The sequence below is a fragment of the Brachyhypopomus gauderio genome, chromosome 9 (assembly GCF_052324685.1).
Source record: "Brachyhypopomus gauderio isolate BG-103 chromosome 9, BGAUD_0.2, whole genome shotgun sequence".
Taxonomy (NCBI): Eukaryota; Metazoa; Chordata; class Actinopteri; order Gymnotiformes; family Hypopomidae; genus Brachyhypopomus; species Brachyhypopomus gauderio.
The window spans coordinates 12912602-12933572 of NC_135219.1; the positions used below are offsets into that span (position 1 = coordinate 12912602).

General features: G+C 39.4%; 1 protein-coding gene across 3 annotated transcripts; it reads right to left on the reverse strand.

The window, feature by feature from the left end:
• Positions 1–2706: 2706 nt before the first annotated feature.
• On the reverse strand, positions 2707–19429 carry stum (stum, mechanosensory transduction mediator homolog). Of its 3 annotated transcripts, XM_077017294.1 has the most exons (5): positions 19339–19429; positions 19090–19260; positions 10629–10808; positions 9669–9753; positions 2707–5194 (listed from the first exon to the last, which is right to left on the reverse strand). In XM_077017294.1, the coding sequence occupies exons 2-5, from the start codon at positions 19256–19258 to the stop codon at positions 5086–5088; spliced, it is 543 nt and encodes a 180-aa protein (XP_076873409.1). In that variant the 5' UTR covers positions 19259–19260; positions 19339–19429; the 3' UTR covers positions 2707–5085. The 3 variants fall into 3 exon arrangements, with proteins under 3 accessions (XP_076873409.1, XP_076873410.1, XP_076873411.1); XM_077017295.1 differs by having other exon boundaries at positions 9745–9753; positions 19090–19396; XM_077017296.1 differs by lacking the exon at positions 9669–9753 and having other exon boundaries at positions 19090–19396.
• Positions 19430–20971: the final 1542 nt, after the last annotated feature.

A 20971-nucleotide genomic window follows, 5' to 3' on the forward strand; every position in this document is an offset into this window, starting at 1 on the left:
GGGAGCAAAGAGGGAACAAGGAGAGAGCAGGGAGGGAGCAGAGAGGGAGCAGGGAGGGAACAGAGAGGGAACAGAGAGGGAGCAAAAATAGTACAAATACAATAGTACAAATATAGTTCAAATTGTATTTCAGGCTTGAAGACATTTACAGATGAGGTGAATCATTGGTGAATATAATGTTAATTTGCCATAACATTGCATCAGACCTCAAGACTTGCCATGACAGCTGTGTAATCTCACCCACCAGGAAGCCTCATTTGAACAGGAAAAAAAGGGCTTTTGTTTTAACAATAATCCACATGATACTCTTTGAACATAGTGGTGATAATCCTGTACAGCATAAAAACTAGTTAGTTATACAGAACAGACATAGAGACATAGACTACAGAAGACTGTGGTGATAATCTAGGGTTATTTATACAGAAGAGACAGACTACAGAAGACTGTAGAGATAATCTATGATTAGTTATACAGAAGAGACTACAAGGAAAATACAACAGCTGCAGATAAGCACAGAAATAAAATGCTGGAGATCACGATGGCATGGCTAAAATCATACCACTGAGAAAAGGTACAATGGATTAATTTAAATTACCATTTGAATGAAAACATGTTTAGTAATACAGGGGCAGTCAAGGTCTGGTGATAGGGAACTGGTCTTGTGACTGGAGGGTCGTGGGTTCGATTCCCAGGCCTGAGGCCATGACTGAGGTGCCCTTGAGCAAGGCACTTAACCCCAACTGCTCCCCGGGTGCCAGGCTAGGGCTGCCCACTGCTCTGGACATGTGTGCACTACAGCCCCCTAGTAATCACTAGTGTGTGTGTTTGTGTGTGTGTTCTAATTGCACAGATGGGTAAATGCGGAGGACAAATTTCGATTGCGGTGAAACATCACAATTGACAAAATATGGCACATTTCTTTTTTTTCATACCATTAATCACAGAATTCAATAGTTTGTAAGAACTCCTTAACCCTCTACTACATCATTGCTACTTCCTGACGTGGCCAGAGATGTCCACAGCAAAGGGAGGTGCAAACATCCTGACTGCATAGGCAACATCAGGGTGACGTGGGAATAGTGCAGGACCCTAACCCTATTGTTCTGACTGATATTTTGTATTCTGGTTATTCCCCTTTACAGCCACTGGTGTAACTGGTTCATAGGTCAATGTGGCCATCTTAGATTGAGCTGCGCATGTGATTAAGCAGGTGTAACGTCTCTACAAGCATCTTTATTCATCCTCATGTTTTGTGCCATATCTTTCACTGTTTGTAAGTTAAACCTTTTGCAGTATGTTTTAAGATATGCATGAGTAGAATATTACATATATCTGTGACCTGTTAGTGCAGTTAACTGCATTTCTGTTTCATGCTCTGTGTGGATACTTAGTCATGGTGCTTTACAAATGTTGGTGTACATTGTATTAAGATATGTGATGTTTGTTTGCAGTTTTACAAGTAAAATGGGATTTTGGATAAAGTAAACACTGAAAACACTGAAACGCCTTTGGTCCAGCTCTTTATTCAAGCCCTGTTGTTTAGCTATCTGTCAAGTTGTGTTAAGCTACATGCAATAAGGACAGAATACCTATAGGCATTGTCAGGGTGTCGTGGGAATAGTGCAGGACCCTAACCCTATAGGCATTGTCAGGGTGTCGCGGGAATAGTGCAGGACCCTAACCCTATAGGCATCATCAGGGTGTCGTGGGAATAGTGCAGGACCCTAACCCTATAGGCATCATCAGGGTGTCGTGGGAATAGTGCAGGACCCTAACCCTATAGACATTGTCAGGGTGTCTTGCTCCAAGTGAAGTTTACCTCTGCTTTACTAATGGGAAAAACCACTTCAATTACTCAAACTGCGTGACGTATGCATATGTGCACACGGGCTTTCCGCCATTCTTCTCATACGTATGTATAGTGTACTGTACACAGTCTTCATAGTTCCCCTTGGCTTGATGAATGTTAATGTTTTCCAGTTTAATGGAATGTTAATTGGAAATGTTAACTGGAGAATGTCATTTTCCAGTAATTACATGCATAATAATAGTAATTAAAAGATCTTAAATGATCTTGTCTAACATTTGGCAACATAAAATAAACACCCGTGACGGTCCACCCCTGACTCCTCCCTGGGGTTTGTCTGTGTCTATGTGTATGTGTGTTCGGGGGTGTGGTTCTGTGTGTGTGTTCATCTGTGTCATTTGTCACACCTGTTGCTTGTCTCGTTACCGTTGTGTTGCACTTGTGTGTTGCGTTTGTAACAGTATTTAATGTGCGTTGATGTGCTGATCACTCATATTTGTTCTAGCCCAGTCTGTGTTAGGTGTGCTTACATGTCTTGTCAAAGTGTAGTTTGTGTGTTTGTTGTTCCTAATCACTAACACGCTACTTAAATAAATGTTCTGTGTGAAACGCACAGCCTCCCCTCATTACAGCGCCACTTTAATTTTACTATATATTTTTGGAAAATAAATTAACTACCCAGGCTACAGATATGAATCTACTACCAAGAAGTATTTGGGTGGCCTTTCAAGAACCAAACTAAGTCCTATTTGACAGCAGTTGGCACAGGACTGAGGGTCTGTGCCTTGATGCTACATAAACATTTGCCTGAATTCTTTCTGTCCCTAGTTACAAGCTCATCTGTTTGCTTAATGTAAGGCCAAAGGACAAATGCCACTACACATAAAACATAAAAACTGAAACCAAATCTTACATGGTAAATATAGCCACATTTTAATAGATACAGCACCTTTTAAGGTTACAGAAAGGCAACAATGTATATCTTTAATTTCTGTAATTATATTGGTGTGTAACGCATCATTATCTTCAAACGATGAAGGCAGTTTTGCTCCCATTTGACCTTCTCATAGATTTGTAATTGTTGTATACAAAAGGCAGCACTAGCAACAGGATGGATTGTAAATTACTACATCGTTTCCCTTAGTACCACAAAAACCTTCAATATGGCTAACACATTCATGTTCACACATAACACACCCACATTTTTTGGGAATCTTCAGGACATTAGAATATATATATACAGTGCATAAAGAATGTTTTCAGATATTTCAAATCTTCCACATTTACGATTCGTCTTAAAATCTTCAGGCTCATCTTTAAACTTAATCAGCATACACAAAACACTCCACAATTGATTTATGAAATGTTTTGTATATGTATTAAAAATAAAACACTATAAACACATTACATTCACATAATGTATTTGTGCCCTTTAATATGACACTTCGTTATGACACTAACCCTAACCAAAAGGTTTGCATTTCACAAAGAGAATAAATGACCTGGATGTTTATTACACAGAAAAGGCAGGAGCGGCTTCGGGAACTCTGCAGAAGGACTGGGCAAGCCCAGAATGATGGATCCAGAGTCTGGACCTGAACCTAGTAGAGCATCATATCTAGAGCCCAGTAGAGCATCTCTGGAAAGCTCTGACAATGGTGGCCCAACCCGACTGAGCTTCAACAGTCCTAATAAAAATGCGAGAAACTTCCAACAGGAAGATGTTCCAAGCTTGTAGGATCTAGGGTCTTCTTCTCAAAAAGTATTTGGAATAATTTAAGTTTTTCAGTTCATGAAACTTTACTAAACCCCCTTTTTTGATTTGTGATTGTAGAGCATTGTGTATAGACTCCTGAGAAAACATACCAACATTTGGAAATGGTCTGAAAACATTCTGTATGTTCAGCTTGTTAACTACCTGCACAAAAATAAATAAACAATTCTAAGCATAATCCTAAAAGATAAGTCTCACTAATCAAAAATATGTGTTTTAGCATTCTAGGTTTAGAAAAAATGGTTACCTACTTTATCAGGAACATAAAAATCTTTTTGAATAAGGTAAAATTATATTTATAAAAGAAACATGGTTCATTGTATACTGCATAGTCATGTAGTATTTTGTCCTGAAAATTTACGTAAACACAAACACTGGGTATATTATTATTATATTATTAATATCGATTCATATAATTATTCAATAATAATACAGAAATGTTGATGTTTAAAGAATAGACCCTGACATTGTTTTTAATTAAATTTAATACATTCTTTGGACACTAAGACTAGTTCTATCTTGTATTTATGTTTTTTAAGTAAAAACAAAGCCACAACCACACAAATCAAACACTATCCACACAAACCACACTATCCATTTACTCTGAGCATGTGTGAAATTTTTATGTGTATAATTTTTCAGGGTGACTCTTAAATCACTTCTTGCCATGTTTGTGAAATGAAAATACATCCTAATAATAATAATAATAATAATAATAATAATAATACATCCTAATGACATTTTTCATGTTATCATAACAACGGCCCAACACTGAAGCTTCACTAAACCACCAATAGTTCTGCATTAAAGTACAAAATCTTACATTTGTTTGTATTTGAGCTTTGAGGTCAAGATAAGGGAGTCAAACACTGTTTAATTGTGACACACATGATATCTATGCAGAATACTGTTCATGTTATACAAAAAACTTCAGAAACAGTACACACTGCCCTGATTTTGTAGCCTATTTACGAACTTTGAGGGCAAATGGTGTGGTAAAAAGTGTGGTATTTAGAAATTAAAAGAAAAATATCTACATTACATACTAGGACAAATTATAGCATCTATAATGTAATATACATCAATAACAGTATAATGTGTGTTAATTACTTAGGCTACTCTGGTTAGGATATTTTGATGTGGGATTCATGGTGCAGTGTTATCACTAAATATCTCATTAGGCCACTGCATTAGTTATCTCTTGCTTTTTGTACACATCTAAACCATTTTAGTTTAAATGTTATTTATATATCATTTGCTTCTGTATAGGCAGTACAGATCCTTCACTCCATGTACAGGTGGATGGAGAGGGTTAGGGTGGAAACAGGTGACAAGTTAATGAGCGGCTTGCTCAGACAAGAGTTTAGCACATAGACGGTTGCCATATTAGCATTTTCTGGTAATATTCACAGGAGCCTCAAGGACATTTTACAGCCAGCCTTCTGGTAGCCTTGATTTCCAACTCGGCTGTTGACTCTTCTTTCACCACACCAGGAAAGCACCCTCATGCTTCCATCTGTGCTAGCGGGACCTCTCCGCTGAAAAAGCGCACTTTCGTGGGTTTGAATGGTGAATGCTTCAGAGGTGTTGGGCGGCTGTCTGCTCCCGGTAGCCTGAACACAAGAGGCACACAGTAACTGATTAACAAGGCAGTGCCTGGAAGAGGAGTACTTAGCGTGTCCTGAGTCACGGCAGGTCCGGATGCCAACACAACACAGAATATTTCTGGATGTGTTATATAAAATGTGACCAAACAATCTCTTTAGAACCAGTACTGATTTGACAGTTACATTCTTTATGCTTTCAATGAGTCAGATCGTTGTTAATGTAGCTACGAGAACACCACAGCATAAGACTACTGTGCTCACAGGAAACCTGCACAACATTAATTTACTTTGGTCACTGGTAATTAAGTCGGCCCCATTCCAGACTTTGCTAGACTCACCTGTGACTGCTGTGGTTGATAATTATTAGAGGAACTCAGATTTTACAATCAAGGTCACACACAAATTTATCTAGCTAGCTAGGAGTTTACATATTGGTTAAGTTAGCTAACAAGGTTATCTGACCAATACAAGTAGCTAGCTGGCTAGTTGTAGCATAATGAACAGCAAGCTAGTTAGAGGCACAAAAGCACAAGCAGGCAAGAACACAACTAAAATGAAATAACAGGCAGGGGTTCAGGGCATGACAAACAAAACAAAGGTTTGATCTGCACACTCGGAGGAACTGGTGACTGGTTGTGTGACTGCAGAGTTTAAGTAGGATGGCTAATTAAGGTGGGAATTGAAGACAGGTAAGTGCTGTAAAGGTAGTCATGGTAACCTGGTTAGTATTCTGGGGTAGAGGCCCTCTGGCAACCTGGAACAAATCTGGTGCACACCAGGAGTGTGCCAGGAGTATGTCATTTCCAGCCCAGTAATGCAGCAGGTGCTGGCAAACACAGCTAGATTTCGACAGCAGTTTTGGACACCATGTCAAACCAGCATGGGCCAGCATCAAACCATCATTTATTTATTATGTGGCTGATGGAGCTGATGAAGAAACTCTCAGCATGTCAGACATGGCTCAGAATCAGGCAATGATCTGAGTGTATTTGTAGGTAATCAAATTGTATGCACCTATTTTTCAAGGGGTAGCCAATTTAACCTGTTATCTCAATGTTAAGCTATACAGAAAGAGACAGTTGCACAGAAGTGGAGCCACAATCCAGAGTGAGAAGCCCAACAGTGGCTTGTTTTGTTATCAGGTTATGCTATAAGTAAATAAAAGCTTGTAATGGCTAATATGCCTTTCAATTCTTACAGTGGTGCAATGTGATGGCTAGCCAGAGCTGAACCGGGTGAACCACCATGGGGTTTTGGGTAGATAGGATCCAATCACCAATATGACTTATAACTGGTAGTGAGAACTAAAGGGGCAAAAGGGAACAGCCGGGAGAAGGTAGAGGATAATAGAAAAATGACAAAATCCCTGAAAGGTTTGAGTGGGAAGAAGATAAAGGCAAGTGACTCCCTCATTGAGTGAGGCAAAAAACTGAAATAAACTTCCCAACAAGAGCATAGCCAAAAGGAATAGAGGTGAACAAATTTGTCCTTTTAGTTTTCTAACAACAGTTTGTTGAATGGAGAGAATGACCCAAGACCAGAGAGAGGAACTCTCGCAACCTCTACCCAAAGATACCAGCTGATCTGTACATCAGAACACTGACCAACAATTCAGCAACCAGTGTCTTGGACTGAGCTGCTTGTAAGGGCTACAGAGCAGGTGTAGCTCATCTGGCTTGATTAGCCAGAATCGGCTCCCTCTGGTGGCTGGTGGTGGTATGGTGCTGGGGCCAACCCTTACAGGTGGTATCAAAACCTGGGATTCAAAGAAAGTGTAGTACACCATAAGTCTTTCCCTATGGGTTTACCTAAAAATTATAGCCAACCTGCAGCACAGTCAGAATCAGGTTTTCCTTGAGCTACTGCAAAAAGGAAAACCTGTGGTTCAAAGCCTCACTAAGCCAGCCATGGCCTGCTGGGTCCCATGGAGCCTGCAGCAGCAACCCAGTGGCCCAGTTGTGTCCCTGATCATCCTTTCCAAGATGACACCACAAGATGCAGCTACCACTGCTCCCTATGAGGAGGACATCCCTATGAGGAGGACATCTGTATCCCATATTGCTGCAGCTGGACAATGATGTACTTCAACAGGGGTGCCCATTACGTTGATTACGATCAAGTGTGGGTCCATCGCGAAGGAAGTGTGGGTAGATTGCATGACATTAAAAAGTAGTGGATGAATGACAGGCTATCGTCCATCTGCACTGACGGTTGTATTTTGATTGCCATACATGGTAGCCAATCTGACATCTAGGGTTTGACACATGCAATCCCCCCCCCGGCCACGATCGACACACATTGCCGGCACCCCCCCAATCCCCCCCCGGTCACCCCTGCACTACAACATGTGGTTAAGCAACAAGTTCATTAGTTGAACCTCAGCAGTTTTGAGATTGCTACATGCAGTGGATACTCAGTCCAGGATGAGATTCATTGACCAGGAACCTTGAACCAGGAGTAGTTTGCTGCCTTCCAGAAGGAATGACTGAGTAGTCCAGTGCCACTGACCCGAAACCCTGAACAATGGCATCTAGTAGCATATTGGGAAGATAAATGCTACATTATCAATGCAACCCTCACAAATTCAAGTGTTTATGTGGTAGTACCAACAAAAATAATGCACATGTATGCAGTATGAAGCTGGATGTAATATCTGAAGAAATGTGTAGCTATGGCATAGACCATGGCGATATGGCCAAAAATGTTATAATGATAATTTTTTTCTATTCAATGTCAGTAATTTTTGTAATCTAAAATTAACAGTCACAGTCACTGTTAAATCCTTTAAAAAAGGCCAAACAATGCAGAATAGGTACATTACTTAAATCCACAATGAAATGAACATTTTACTTTTTGATTACCATAATAATAATTAGATTTCCCAAATAATGAAAACCTGACTTCTAACAATATTCCTACCATAAAAAAGTGTTGTGTCCCGATTTGACTGGATGGATGGTATTTTTTCAAACATTAAAACGTAGTGTTTTCGGACTTTGTTTGCACTGCGCATCTTTTGGTCTTAATTGCGCTCTGTTAAGATATCTGAACCACATTCATATGATCAGACATCTGAAGCGCTTCCATACGATGGACATCAGGTTTCCTTTCTTTGTCCTCGAAGGCAGAAGGGTGACCTTCAGCTTCATGTTTTCTCTCAGGATTCTCTCCACGGGCCATCACCAGAACCAATCTGTTCAACTTATCCGACTCTTTGCTATCTTGGATGAGTCAGATGACCATAGTCTTGTCTGCCAATTTCAAGAGTTTAACAGTTGGTGTCTTGGAAGTGCAGCCCTTGGTGTAGAGGGAGAAGAGCAGTGCGGAGAGAACATGTACTTGAGGAGCATTAGTGATGACTGTATATATACAGTTGACTGTATTTGTATACTGGGAGTGACTTCCACAGAGTTCTCTGCTGTTCCCTGTGTGTCATGGAGCTGGTGACCCACAGACAAAGAATCTGGCAGACGTTAGAAGAAAGGATGTCTGGAATGGTAATGTTGAATTCCAAAATGAAGCCCTATAAACTGCATGGTGGTTGGGGGTTAGCATGACCTGTCAACACTTAGGTCTCAGGTTTGTGTCCCTGTCTTGGTGGACTTTCCATGTTCTCCCTGTGTTGGTGTGGGTTTCCTCTGGGGTCTCTGATATCCTCTCACAATCCAAAACAAGGCCTGCTGCCTCTCATTGGTGTTTTGATTGCAAAGTGTTCTTGGGTTCTGAGAAAGGTGTTATCTGTATGTTCATTCATTCAGAAACACAAATCTTGCATATGTCCCTGGATGGAGAGATATTCGAGGTGAACAAATGAGCAATCAAAATCAGATACACCTAACCCATGGGTAAACCATGGGTGGCCTATTTAAACTGTTTTCTAAAAAGATTATTATTCTTATTATAAAGATTAAAGATTATATTAAGTTAGAAAGATTACAATTTTTTCAGAATATGTATGTTTTCTGTTATATGTATATTGCTTAATCAGTTAAGCAAAACCAGTACTGATATTTCTTAAATGGTTAATAAAAATCGCAATACTTTATACTGCTGTAATATGCAAATTAACTCTCTAACAGTTCACAACATCTAATTTTAACATTCTAAACATTCACATGGCCTAGGAGGCAGTATTTATTTCTCACTATTTATTTCTGACGTGTCCATGTCAAACGTGCCCATGTCAAATGCAGTGGGTGTGTTTTTTCTTTCTGCACTGCCTCTAAAAATGTTGGAAAACGTAAAAAACATTATAACAAGCAGCGTAAAGACATTTCTCTGGAAAGCAGAGATCAAATGTCAAGAGAGTGATAGATGGGAGTAAGTGGGAGGCTCTTCAACAGAGACAGACCAACATGAACAGAACAAACACAGCAGGACTAATAGACAGCAAGGAAAGGTGAAGTGTCTGGATGGCCCACAGGAGCAGATCAACAACTTCAGAGTTGTAGCACTGAAGACCTCTTGTGGTACTACTAACCTTAAACCGAGAAGTGTTCTGTTTGAGACAAGTCTGAGGACATTATGAGACATGAATGTTGGAATGATATACTCACCTTCAGAGACTTTAGAATGAAGGGCAGCATGGAAAAGAAATGGGGAAATGATGAATGTTCATTATTTAAATCTACAAGAACAGCAGTCCTTATCCTAACCCTAAACCCTAACCCTAAAACCTAACCCAGGTTATCCAAACATCCTGTTGAATTTGTTCTAGCCACAAAACAGCAGGAATACAAAGCTATTTGAAGACATTAGGACCACAATTCAAAATTGGTCCAGCTGTTACACATGGAAAATACATCTATTTTTACATCACATAAAGTGTATATTTACTATATAGTTCTATATTTACATCGCAGGAAGGGTATATTTACTATTTAGTTCTATATTTACATGACAGGGAGTGCATATTTACTATATAGATCAATATTTACATCACAGGAAGTATATATTTACTATATAGTTTTATATTTACATTACAGGAAGAGTATATTTACTATAGGCTATAGTTCTATATTTACATCACAGAAAGTATATATTTACTACATAGTTCTATATTTGCATCTCAAAAAGTGTATTTTTACTACATAGTTCTATATTTGCATCTCAAAAAGTGTATTCTTACTATATAGTTCTATATTTATATCACAGGAAGTGCATATTTGCTATATAGTGTTTAGTAGCATGGTTCTCTATACTGAAATAATACTGTACAGAATATATATTCTATGCCACTGTACAATATATCTGGTCAGGCAAAAGGGTTAGCCATTAACAGATCTGTGTATTTTTAGAAGCAAGCATTGTGCTTACTTCTGAGAACCAAAACATCCATGATTCAGAATTATAGGTTAGGGAAGCCTTAGCCCTAAACCTAACCCTAAACTTAACCCTAAACCTAACCCTAAACGTAACCCTCACCATGCATTGTGCTTACTTGCAAGGATGACCATGTCCATGCCCCAGAATATGCTCATTATCCAGCCCACCATGACTACAGCAGTCAGGATCTGGATGAATGCGGCTGCGATGTTGAGCCAGAACACACAGCACACGTGCAGGTCTGGCAGATCTGTCCTTGCACCACAAAGCACAGCAAACGCTGAGACGAAAGTTCCTGGCCAATCAGACGCAGAGAGGACACATGGACTGTTAATAAGGTATCTGAAAAGGATAAATTACCTGCTAATACAACTAACAGTGAATGCAAACTGACTTGTCTGGTTCATTTAGAATACTAAAATTGAATCTGTTTAAAAAGTGTTTAAACATTATTAAAAATGTTAACGTTTTCTGATAAAATATTCCTTTAAAGTTGAGTGATAGATCTCTACATCTGGAGGCAATTAAATTGAGTCTTATTACAAAGCACTTTATTAAAGGGTTAGAACATTAATCAAAGTGTAAAACCTAAAAGTGAGCATGAACTGAAGGGCAGTAAAGGGTCACTAAAGGGTCACTTTCGTTTGGAGTTAATCCTACGTAGGGTGTTAAGGGTTATGGTTAGGGTTAAACCACTAAACTGAAGTGTGGTATAGGTTTCACTAAGAATCAGGTATATCTGTACTTAACTTACATTGATCAAATTAATTTAATCAGATTCTACAATGTTTAATAATTGATTTGTTTTTATCAGAAAAATGAAGGGGTCCTACCATACAACAATAAAGCTGCAAAAAAAAGTATATACTCTTTTTTCTACATAAAGGCTACCTACATATATACAATAGGGCTGGCAACATTAAGAAATGTCTTTAAACTAAACAGATTTGTGCAGCATAGCCTAAAAGGTAGAATAACTTTTAAAAAAGAAAAGAAAGACATACACATACAACCTGAAAAATAAAAATACAAATAAGTCTCAGCTTTATTTCAGACGTCCTGCTGCACAACTGATCATTATTGGTATCTCAACAAGGTTTACTTGTAACCCAGGACAACGTTCTAAAAATAAAAATAAAACATAGCTCTGTGTGATAGACCAGCATGATCTGCAGGGTATGCGACATCTGCTAGACCAACATTATTTCCAGCAGAATTGTTTTGTGGTAACAAGCTATGCTGTGCCGATGCCACAGAGACGACTGTATGTCTGTATGGCAATAAACACATTCGAACTGGGGAGTTTAGTAGTCATATGATCACAGAATGTGACATTACACAGCCTTCCTATGGCATTGGAAAACATCAGTGCATCTTGGGGAAAATTACCGGTAATTCACTGAAGTAAAAATCTGACCTAATGTTTAGGTTTTCATTTGAGTGGTTGAATGAGCATCACTTATGTGTGACTGAGCTCATAGGGTTAGGATTAGTGTTAGGGTTAAGGGTTAGGGTTTAATTATGTGTGACTAACTGATCTTAAATGGTTAGGGTTTAGGATTAGGTTTAAGGTTAGGATTAAAGGCAATGTTTACAGTTAAGGGTTAGATTTAGGGTTCACTTATGTGTGTGATTAACTGAGCTTAAAGGCTTGGCTGTTAATGGCACTGATGTGACCAGCCCTGTTCTATTTCATCCATCCTCCCACATTTCTTTATCTCTCACTCCTTCACTTTCTCTCCCTCTCACGCTCTCTCACTCCCTTTCTCACACTGCCCCTCTCTTACACCCTCCCTCCCACTGTCTCTCTCTCACTTTCCCTTTCTTTCTCAGTCCTTCCCTCCCTCTCTCTCTCACTCCCCCTCTCTCATTCCCTCCTTCTGTCTCTCTCTCTCACACACACATGCATGAACACATCTCACGCACGCACACTTGCCATGCACACACACACACACACACACACACACACACACACACACACACACACACACACACATTTTTTTGTTAATTGTTAATTTTGTTAATGTGCTTGCACTGTAGCTTTATCCATCATAGCCAACTCCTGCTATATGAAGAACTGATGAGAATGTGTGCAAGAACACAGCTCTGGTTCCTCGTCCTTACACATTAGGCTGATGATGATGGTAATTTTCCACATCATTGTTCATAGAATGCCAACTGCAAGTGTGGGAGGTTAATTATCCACTTCCATCCTCTCTTCTCAGGAACAGAGTGCTCACTCACAGTGCTCTGCCTCAGACACACTTGTGTTAGGAGAGTGTGGGGAAGATTTTTGGTCTTCTACCTTGTATAGTTTGTAAGACATTGGTTATGTAAGCACCTTGAATAAATATAGTAATGACCTGGGAACATGCAGGAAGGCAAAGAAAAAAATGAAGACCTACTTGCTCTCTCATGTGAAATAGCCATCTTTATTCTTTATTTTCGTTCTGATTTTAACGACCCTACCTGCTTGCCTACAACCAAGGATGGAAATAGGTGCAGAAGAAGGATTATTTTGTGTACAAACCTAATAAATGATCTGACTGCAAAATATAGTTATAGTTAGTAAGAACATAAGGCAGCTCACTTCTCAGAGCCCAGTGTTATAAAATCCCTAATGAACATTGTAAAATTCCTTGCTATAAACAATAGTCTGCTTTGTCAGAGGTTTATCAAAAATATGCGCAGCAGATGGGATACTTTATAGGGAATTGGTGTTAGCATACATTTACCTTTATCTGATACTAATTATGAGCTTGTCTGGCCCACTATAGCTATAACCATGCTATGACCACAGTTACACAGTTAACCAGATTCATTAAACAAATATCAAAATATTAAATATACAAATGCACTGATATAATCAAGATACAAACACATATATTATCAAGATACACATGGTCAGTCTTATTGGAACGTCTTGAGGTACACACCCCCCCCACTGTTCCTATCTGCCACCCCCAGGAAAATACCACCATTTGGCGCCCCCCATAGTTTTGCACAGGAACACCAAATCCTGTATTCTCCACAGGAACATCACACCCTGCCCCCTCCACCAGCAGGGCGGTGCTAAATGTGCTGCAGCACTGACAGGTCAGAGAAAGGGAAGTGTTGAACAAGTTGTTTGTGACACTTGGATCTTTGTTCCTTAATGTAATGAGGACGTGAATTATTGGTCAGCATCTAGACTATAGAGGGTTTTGAAACAGCTCTTCTCTATTGGATAGAAAGTACTGAAATAGATGCCTGGGCAACATCCTAACCCTAATCCTAGTTCATAACCCTAAGACTTAACCCTAACAGCTATGCCTAACCCTAATCCTAGTTCATAACTCTTAACAGCTAACCCTAGATAAAAACCCTAATATTATTTAAAATAACCCTAACCCTGACCCTATATAACCATATCCCTAACCCTATATAAATAACCATAACCTTATATAAATAACCCTAACCATGAATAAACAAACTTGCCTGTTGTAGGCTGAAGACTGACATCAAGGAATGATTTAAATGTCTGAGGAAAATGGTTCAGTGCTGGACTGAAAAAAAAACCTGGGGACTGAGAGTAAGATATTGGTCAGCGGATGACAGATGAGAGGTTGACCACAACCCACAATATGACAGTGGCCTCAATTAATGTTGCTAAAATGAGGCAAGCGGTTCAAGGTTGGAACTGGGTTGGTCTGAATGCAGTGACTCAGACAGGCTCCCATGATTTATGGTTGCTTGACCAGTTTGTTGGCATTTGTTTCTAAGATAGCTGCAGACATTACTCACCCTCCACAGTATTTCAATGGCTGTGACATGCTAATGTGCATCTGTTGAATGTCATTATGTAGTGGCATTAAAATCAAGGGAATCGCAAGCTCTGTGTTAATAGCATTCATCCAGGATCTCAGTTTTAAGGTATGCATGTGCATAACATGGTGGGGGTCAGAGATGAAGTAGGACTTCATGATAATAACAGATGGTAATGACTTCAACTAATGTTCTGGTTGAGAGTATTAATTGCAATCAGAACCAGAGATTTGACTTTGTATTTCAGAAAATATTAAAGCAATTTCCTTATGAGCATGTGGATTTAGAACACGTGAGACGCGTCAGTAAGTGCTCGTGGGGGTCCTTTAGTGTTTCTGAGGGAGTCTGTGCTTCTACTGTTCATTTTCATTCAGTGGCTATAATACATTATAGAAACACTGCCATGCTACCTTTTAAGTTCAGAAGAATTCAATTCCAGTGGAAGTAACATTAAAGCTATGCCAAAGTAATATGACTGTTCCAGGTTACAGGTTTTTTATCTACATGGACACAGAATACATAGATAGAGCTGTTTGTTGGTTATAATTAAAGGACAAGTTTACTAATTAAATTGATGTGCTTGCACTATAGCTTACTCCACCATAGACAACGTAGGAAACACTGATGAGAATGTGAAACAACTGATCATGTAAAGGGCCTTATGAAAGATGCTCTCCCGTGTAGACGGTCATGTGGGTTATCTTTAATCGTTCCAGAGACTGCGGGAAGCAGCCTTTAAGTAGCATCTGCTGTCATGGCAACTGCAAGAGCATCAGTGGTAGTAGAACAGTGGTTGGTCCCCTGGACCCTTTTCAGAAGATCAGACGTGAAACATTACATTACATTAACATTACAGGAAAAGACTGTGTTTTGGGTCCTTATCATAACTGAGATGTCTTCCATACTATCATAACTGAAAGGTTTTGACATATCTTGACTGCTTCATTCCTGGAAAAAAAATGATTTTCTGTTCATAAATGGTATAGGGCAATACAGCCTAACCAAGCAAAGCTAAATACATGGCCAAAGACAGCACATATACATCTACTAAATTAAGACACATCTTGGCTAGTGCTGTATATTGAGAAATTTGTTGAATCTGCTGGAACCACCATCAACGTGATTCGAATTCATTAAAAATAAAATTGAAACACTTCATTTTCACAATCCTAGAGTCTGGGTTAGGGTTAGAGTTAATCCTATCCCTGGTTGTACTGTAAAGTGTAGGATGAGGGATTACTTATACTAAGAGGTTCATCCAATAATACATGATCAAACATGATTCAGTGAGAGGCTGTTTGGAAACAAAACCCGCACAGAATGGTCAAGGATGTTTGAAAACACCATACTGGTGTATAAAAGTAATTGTACTGGTGTATAACAGTAACCATACTGGTGTATAACAGTAACCATCTCCTATGGTGCCCAGAGAAGGTTTTACAGGCGTAATGAGAAACCTCAGACAAAGCAATGACACCTTATTTGGATAGAGCCCAATAAGAACACAGACATCCACACAGATGGACTCGAAAACCACAGTAGCAAGGGGACAAGGTCTGCAGATTACAGTGAGAATCTACTGAAAAGCCACAGTAGCAAGAGGACAAGGTCTGCAGCTTACAGTCAGAAACTACTGAAAAAAAAACAGTAGCAAGGGGACAAGGTCTGCAGCCTAACAGTGAGAAACTACTGAAAAACCACAGTAACCAGGCGCGGGTAGGAGAAGCTACATATTTCCCATGACCTGATTACACTCACCCCAACAGTATGCACACACACACACACACACACACACACACACACACACACAAATGCAAGCACACACAAACACAAACAAACGCATGCATGCATCTCACGCACACACACTTGCCCTGCACACTCACATGTACACAAATACACAAACACACACACACACACACACAGCCCAGAAGGATGGGGGTGGTCAATTGTTATTATAGCATTAGCAGTCTTCAGTTTCAGTATGCTTATTAAACATGGCATTACTGTTACCAGTATTTAATTTGTAAAAAATTAGGTAACAGAACACCTACGGTGAAGGAAAGTCCTAGTACATAAACCAGGAGCAGACAGATTCAGATTCCAGTCCACAAGGTCCAGGTACAGGTTATCTGCCCACCCTTGCCCTAGGAGTCATGTGTGACAAAAGCGTGGCTAACCAATCACATTAGACAATTAATCAACTATAGGAAGTAACAAAATCCAGGTCAGGATTTGGGTTTGAGGTCTAGATTTGAATTCCACTGATATAGACGGCATGTGATGTCACAGTGGAGTAACAGCACCGACCTTTAGTATGAATGCTGTGGGGTCATGATAACAACATTAAAGATCGTGATGATCATGATATTTATATTATAAGATACTAAAATATATTAAACTAATATTAGATTTAATGGTAAGAGGAGAGGTTATTTAACATGTATAAAAATATGAGTGTGAGTGCCAGTGTTACATACAAACAAAGTAGGCTTAGATAGCACACACTATTCCAAACAGAAACTGCAATAAAATGCAAATATTTGTACATACCTGTCCGCACAAAACCAGAATTTCCATTGGTGTCCTTGTTACTTTAATTTCACCTACACATTCTGCCTTGTAGTTTGAGAATGTGGCAAAAGGGTTTGTAGGCAGGCTTTGCTTTGTGCATGTCCCCAGAGTCCCCAGAGACCCCATTGTCCCCAAAACAGGTACAAAACAGGTACACATAAACATCACAAAGTCCTGAACAGGTACACATAAACATCAGGAAGTCCTGAACAGGTACACATAAACATCAGAAAGTCCTGAACAGGTACACATAAACATCAGGACGTCCTGAACAGGTACACATAAACATCAGGAAGTCCTGAGCAGGTACACATAAACATCAAGAAGTCCTGAGCAGGTACACATAAACATCAGGAAGTCCTGAACAGGTATAAATAAACATTAGGAAGTCCTGAACATGTACACATAAATGTCAGGAAGTCCAATTCCTGACTGCATGTCGATATCCATTGATCGCTGTTAAGTCCAACTGGCCACTCTCTGTGTGTGTGTGTGTGTGTGTGTGTGTGTGTGTGTGTGTGTGTGTGTGGAGGGGGTTGTCTGCATTTCAACAGAAAGTTGACATCAGTGCACACTCTCCAAGAATGCAACAGTAGTCCAAGTCCTCCACCTGGTACACATGTGTTTGCACTAATGCTACTCTTAGTATGATGTTTGCGCTAATCCTAGTCATTATATGATGTTTGCACTAATCCTAGTCTTAGTATGATGTCTGCAGTAATCCTAGTCTTTATATGTTTGCACTAACCCTAGTCTTACAGTAATATGATGTTTGCGCCAATCCTAGTCTTTAAATGATGATACCATATTTTAAGTTTCTAAATATTCAGACCATAGTGACAGTCAGCACTTAAGTAATTGAACATTAAGTACCCCTCTGCACCCCATAACAGTAGATGTTAAACTAAAGGTCATAGTATTTTCATGTATATTAGAATATTTGAATCAAGGCCATTTTAATATATAATTTCCCCATTTCAGGATGCCATATATTTTGTTTCTTGGCCAAATGTGTGCCATTGGCTCTTAGATCAAAAACAAGAAAGTGACTAAATCTACATGTGGATTTGCATGTGGTGACTGTTGTCTCTCACCATGTGGACCAGCGAGGTGTCAGTGTAAATACTCAAGGCTGTCAGGAGCAGGACAACGTTGCTTTACGAGCATCAAAACATTTTGCCACATTGTTAAAAAGCAAGTGTAGGAAAACACAACAGTTGATGATTTTTCTGTGTAAGAGATCAACACATTATCCAGGATGTAAACGGGTCCATCAAAGGCATATGTGTAAATAATATACACCCGGCAGGATAATGTGGGCTAGGCTTAACCCAGGGTGAACCTGAGCTCCAACATTTAGACAAGAAGGTGACCTTCTGACTCCCTAGAAGCATACTGTATGAACGTCTTTTCCATCTGGCAGTGGGGAAAGGGGGAGGATCTTAGGATGAAAGGAGAGAGTAAGCAGATAATACAATAAAATAACAAAGGAAACCAGCTAGTTTACTGAGAGCCATGATGACATGCAGTGGAAGCTGAAATCTCTGCTGATGAAGCACTTGCTAACCCTGGGGATCCTAACTCTGGGCACCCTAAACCTGGGCACCCTAAACCTGGGGACCCTGACCTTGGGTTACATACTAAAGTGACCGGAGCATGTTGTTGTTTTGCAAAGGTGAAAAAAACATACTGTAGCAACATGTGAGTTCATTCTCAAATGTAACTTAACACAACTGAATATAGTAAAGTATATAAAAAACAAGCAACCCCCCCCCCCACACACACTACTAATAGTTGTTCTGTATTTTTTCACACAATACATTTTTACATATTTCAGAAGGCCACCGTTCATCGTTCTTTAGATGTGAGATTACAATACACATTTCACTATATGCATTATACAATCTAATACTACTTGAAACCTTGAATTGTACTGATGGCATTAGATGGAACAAGTTATAAGACTTCTTGATAGAATTTTGCGCTTTGTTATAAAGACGTTTATTATGCTCTAGAAATTACATTTAAAACAACCATCCCCCTCCACACACACACACACACACACACACACACACACACACACACACACACACACACACACACACACACACACACACACACACACACTGACGCGCAAACACACGGGAAAAAAAATTGCAAGTTATACACGTTAATTCTCGCACACGGTTGCGGTGACTTACCGAGTCCTGGAACAAACGTGTTGAGAAATAAGCAAAGAACCGCTACAGGAAAGGGCATGCGCGGTATAGCTGCGCGTAAGCGTCCCTTCTTCTCCCTGACTTGGACAACTACTCCACTGGTAGAGGAAGAAATTCCTTTCTCGCTCATCTCCGTGTCCTTCTGGTCCATCTCTATTAAAGAAATATGTGAACTTCCGAAGATTGTCGGACAAATCTGACTAGTTAGTTACCAGGACAGCCAGATCTTACCGTAAAGCGCGGATACTCTGTCACTACTAGGCAAAACAGACACTGTGTTCAGACTACGCCCCCCTCTCGCCTAGCACAGGTTTGCGAGCACCAGTGGACTAGCGGACTGTATTATATTGCAAGGCTTCGTTTAAAGTGACAGGCAGGTGCTAAAGTAGACGGGAGAACTCTTAACATTTAACAAACTAAGTGCATAATACAAACACAAGGATATAGAACTACTGGATTAAATAGTGGAATTAAACAGCAACTGTGTATTGTTGTGATATGTTGCACATATGATATAGATAGAGAAAAGTAGGAATATGTGAAATAGGACAATACTATAATAAAAACTATAATGGTTGCTAATCATGCATCACACACACACACACACACACACACACACACACACACACACACACACACACACACACACACACAGAAACTAGCAGGGATGATGCCATGTGAGCAATCTGCTCTGCCTCACAGTTGCTCTGAGTGACTCACAGCTGTGTAGTGTATCTTACAGTCATGTATGTATCTCACAGCTGTGTAGTGTATCTTACAGTCATGTATGTATCTCACAGCTGTGTAGTGTATCTTACAGTCATGTATGTATCTCACAGCTGTGTAGTGTATCTTACAGTCATGTATCTCACAGCTGTGTAGTGTATCTCACAGCTGTGTAATGTACAAACCACGTACTTGAGTTAAAGTACAGATTCCCAAGGTAAAACATTTCTCTAGCACAAGTATTAGTCCTCTCTTTAGTCTTCTACTTGAGTAAAAGTACAAAGTTTTGACTTTCAAATGTACTTAAGTACTGATAGTAAAAGGCACCATGCCCTGCTTGGAAAATCTGTCAAAGTTGAATCTTTTCTAATGTAAAGTGCTGCACGCACTACATGCGAAGCGCGTTGGTAAAGCAGTTTTCCTTTGTGTACCAGCAATAGACTACTTTGCTTGCTAGCTACCTAACCATGCTAATGTCGGACCTATTTTAACAAACACAAAGAAACCGTTTGCTGCATGATATCGTTAGATTTCATATTAAGGCAAATGATCAGTAGACCTATGAAAATAGCTCAGTTCTATGTGTTTCATTAGACTGAATGGGGAATTCTTATAAAAACAAATCTTATGGGACTGAGGCAGGTAGAGAAGGCACATTAAAATGAAGGAGTAATTTTTTTTCTTTTCGACTACTTAAAATATTTCACTCAGATAAGTCCATGGGTTTTGCGGCGAGTTATATGGAGTGATGTTTGTTTCAAAAGTTCCACAGAAGCAAAAGAAAATCTGTAGGGAAAATTTTTAGCATCAAGAGCAGAAAGTATATGCTGTGAATGCAAAACAGAATGCACATATGCATATATGTGGCAAACTGTAATGCAAATAGTTACTTTCCCTGGTAACGGGTTACTTTTATTATAGAGTAATTCAGTTACTAACTCAGTTACTTTTTTTAACAAGTAGTGAGTAACTATAACTAATTACTTTTTTAAAGTAACGTTCCCAACACTGGTCATTACTACAGAAATGTGCAAATAAAATAATTAAAATGCTACTAACATAAAACATGCATTTGACAAGAACGGTGCAAAACACTGATCCTGCTTTATTCATTTTGTTATGTCTGTGTAAAGACTGG